The sequence below is a fragment of the Pelobates fuscus genome, chromosome 3 (assembly GCF_036172605.1).
Source record: "Pelobates fuscus isolate aPelFus1 chromosome 3, aPelFus1.pri, whole genome shotgun sequence".
NCBI classification, from domain to species: Eukaryota; Metazoa; Chordata; class Amphibia; order Anura; family Pelobatidae; genus Pelobates; species Pelobates fuscus.
The window spans coordinates 422,594,207-422,598,247 of NC_086319.1; the positions used below are offsets into that span (position 1 = coordinate 422,594,207).

General features: G+C 47.1%; 1 protein-coding gene across 1 annotated transcript; it reads right to left on the reverse strand.

The window, feature by feature from the left end:
* Positions 1–201: 201 nt before the first annotated feature.
* Positions 202–1,294, reverse strand: LOC134602091 (keratin-associated protein 5-1-like). Its single transcript, XM_063446591.1, has 2 exons — positions 1,022–1,294; positions 202–813 (listed from the first exon to the last, which is right to left on the reverse strand). Exons 1-2 carry the CDS (start codon positions 1,292–1,294, stop codon positions 202–204), a joined length of 885 nt encoding a protein of 294 aa, XP_063302661.1.
* Positions 1,295–4,041: the final 2,747 nt, after the last annotated feature.

Sequence of the window (4,041 nt, forward strand, 5' to 3'; positions counted from 1 at the left end):
CCACCAGTTCCACATACTGCACTCTAATCCACCAGTTTCACATCCAGTACTGCACTCTAATCCACCAATTTCACATTTAGCACTGCACTCTAATCCACGAGTTTCACATCCACCACTGCACTCTAATCCATGAGTTTCACATCCACCACTGCACTCTAATCCACCACTTTCACATGCACCACTGCACTCTAATCCACCAGTTTAACATCCACCACTGCACTCTAATCCACCACTTTCACATCCACCACTGCACTCTAATCCACGAGTTTCACATCCACCACTGCACTCTAATCCACCACTTTCGCATCCACCACTGCACTCTAATCCACCACTTTCACATCCAGCACTGCACTCTAATCCACCACTTTCACATCCAACACTGCACTCTAATCCACCACTTTCACATCCAGCACTGCACTCTAATCCATGAATTTCACATCCAACACTGCACTCTAATCCACCAGTTTCACATCCAGCACTGCACTCTAATCCACCACTTTCACATCCAACACTGCACTCTAATCCACCACTTTCACATCCAGCACTGCACTCTAATCCATGAGTTTCACATCCACCACTGCACTCTAATCCACCAGTTTCACAACCACCACTGCACTCTAATCCACCAGTTTCACATCCACCACTGCACTCTAATCCACCACTTTTACATCCAGCACTGCACTCTAATCCACCAGTTTCACATCCACCACTGCACTCTAATCCATCACTTTCAAATCCACCGCTGCACTCTAATCCACCACTTTCACATCCAGCACTGCACTGTAATCCATCACTTTCACATCCACCGCTGCACTATAATCCACCAGTTTCACATCCAGCGCTGCACTCTAATCCACCAGTTTCATATCCAGCACTGCACTCTAATCCACCAGTTTCACATCCAGCCCCGCACTCTAATCCACCAGTTTCACATTTAGCACTGCACTCTAATCCACCAGTTTCACATCCAGCCCCGCACTCTAATCCACCCATTTCACATCCAGCACCACTCTAATCTAACAGTTTCACATTTAGAACTGCACTCTAATCCACCCATTTCACATTTAGCACTGCACTCTAATCCACGAGTTTCACATCGACCATTGCACTCTAATCCACCAGTTTCACATCCACCACTGCACTCTAATCCACCACTTTCACATCCAGCACTGCACTCTAATCCACCAGTTTCACATCCAGCACTGCACTCCAATCCAACCAGTTTCACATCCAGCGCTGCACTAGAATCCAACAGTTTCCCATCCAGCGCTGCACTAGAATCCACCAGTTTCATATCCAGCACTGCACTCTAATCCAACAGTTTCACATCCACCACTGCACTCTAATCCAACAGTATCACATCCAGCACCGCACTCTAATCCACCAGTTTCACATCCAGCGCTGCACTCTAATCCACCAGTTTCACATCCAACACTGCACTCTAATCCACCAGTTTCACATCCAACACTGCACTCTAATCCAACAGTATCACATCCAGCACTGCACTCTAATCCACCAGTTTCACATCCAGCGCTGCACTCTAATCCACGAGTTTCACATCCACCACTGCACTCTAATTCACCACTTTTACATCCACCACTGCACTCTAATCCACCACTTTTAATCCAGCACTGCACTCTAATCCACCAGTTTCACATCCAGCACTGCACTCTAATCCCAACAGTTTCACATCCAGCGCTGCACTCTAATCCACCAGTTTCACATCCAGCACTGCACTCTAATCCCAACAGTTTCACATCCAGCGCTGCACTCTAATCCACCAGTTCCACATACTGCACTCTAATCCACCAGTTTCACATCCAGTACTGCACTCTAATCCACCAATTTCACATTTAGCACTGCACTCTAATCCACGAGTTTCACATCCACCACTGCACTCTAATCCATGAGTTTCACATCCACCACTGCACTCTAATCCACCACTTTCACATGCACCACTGCACTCTAATCCACCAGTTTAACATCCACCACTGCACTCTAATCCACCACTTTCACATCCAACACTGCACTCTAATCCACCACTTTCACATCCACCACTGCACTCTAATCCACGAGTTTCACATCCACCACTGCACTCTAATCCACCACTTTCGCATCCACCACTGCACTCTAATCCACCACTTTCACATCCAGCACTGCACTCTAATCCACCACTTTCACATCCAACACTGCACTCTAATCCACCACTTTCACATCCAGCACTGCACTCTAATCCATGAATTTCACATCCAACACTGCACTCTAATCCACCAGTTTCACATCCAGCACTGCACTCTAATCCACCACTTTCACATCCAACACTGCACTCTAATCCACCACTTTCACATCCAGCACTGCACTCTAATCCATGAGTTTCACATCCACCACTGCACTCTAATCCACCAGTTTCACAACCACCACTGCACTCTAATCCACCAGTTTCACATCCACCACTGCACTCTAATCCACCACTTTTACATCCAGCACTGCACTCTAATCCACCAGTTTCACATCCACCACTGCACTCTAATCAACCAGTTTCACATCCACCACTGCACTCTAATCCATCACTTTCAAATCCACCGCTGCACTCTAATCCACCACTTTCACATCCAGCACTGCACTGTAATCCATCACTTTCACATCCACCGCTGCACTATAATCCACCAGTTTCACATCCAGCGCTGCACTCTAATCCACCAGTTTCATATCCAGCACTGCACTCTAATCCACCAGTTTCACATCCAGCCCCGCACTCTAATCCACCAGTTTCACATTTAGCACTGCACTCTAATCCACCAGTTTCACATCCAGCCCCGCACTCTAATCCACCCATTTCACATCCAGCACCACTCTAATCTAACAGTTTCACATTTAGAACTGCACTCTAATCCACCCATTTCACATTTAGCACTGCACTCTAATCCACGAGTTTCACATCGACCATTGCACTCTAATCCACCAGTTTCACATCCACCACTGCACTCTAATCCACCACTTTCACATCCAGCACTGCACTCTAATCCACCAGTTTCACATCCAGCACTGCACTCCAATCCAACCAGTTTCACATCCAGCGCTGCACTAGAATCCAACAGTTTCACATCCAGCGCTGCACTAGAATCCACCAGTTTCATATCCAGCACTGCACTCTAATCCAACAGTTTCACATCCACCACTGCACTCTAATCCACCAGTTTCACAACCACCACTGCACTCTAATCCACCAGTTTCACATCCACCACTGCACTCTAATCCACCACTTTTACATCCAGCACTGCACTCTAATCCATGAGTTTCACATCCAACACTGCACTCTAATCCACCAGTTTCGCATCCAGCACTGCACTCTAATCCACCACTTTCACATCCAGCACTGCACTCTAATCCATGAGTTTCACATCCACCACTGCACTCTAATCCACCAGTTTCACAACCACCACTGCACTCTAATCCACCAGTTTCACATCCACCACTGCACTCTAATCAACCAGTTTCACATCCACCACTGCACTTTAATCCATCACTTTCAAATCCACCGCTGCACTCTAATCCACCACTTTCACATCCAGCACTGCACTGTAATCCATCACTTTCACATCCACCGCTGCACTATAATCCACCAGTTTCACATCCAGCGCTGCACTCTAATCCACCAGTTTCATATCCAGCACTGCACTCTAATCCACCAGTTTCACATCCAGCCCCGCACTCTAATCCACCAGTTTCACATTTAGCACTGCACTCTAATCCACCAGTTTCACATCCAGCCCCGCACTCTAATCCACCCATTTCACATCCAGCACCACTCTAATCTAACAGTTTCACATTTAGAACTGCACTCTAATCCACCCATTTCACATTTAGCACTGCACTCTAATCCACGAGTTTCACATCCACCATTGCACTCTAATCCACCAGTTTCACATCCACCACTGCACTCTAATCCACCACTTTCACATCCAGCACTGCACTCTAATCCACCAGTTTCACATCCAGCACTGCACTCCAATCCAACCAGTTTCACATCCAGCGCTGCAC

Excerpts from the sequence above, each read along its gene's own strand:
- LOC134602091 (XM_063446591.1), bottom strand. The coding sequence starts at position 1,294 with ATGAAACTGGTGGATTCTAGTGCAGCGCTGGATGGGAAACTGTTGGAT. Across the intron at positions 814-1,021 it reads GCAGTTCTAAATGTGAAACT|TGCAGCGGTGGATGTGAAAG; the intron begins GTTAGATTAGAG and ends GGTGGATTATAG.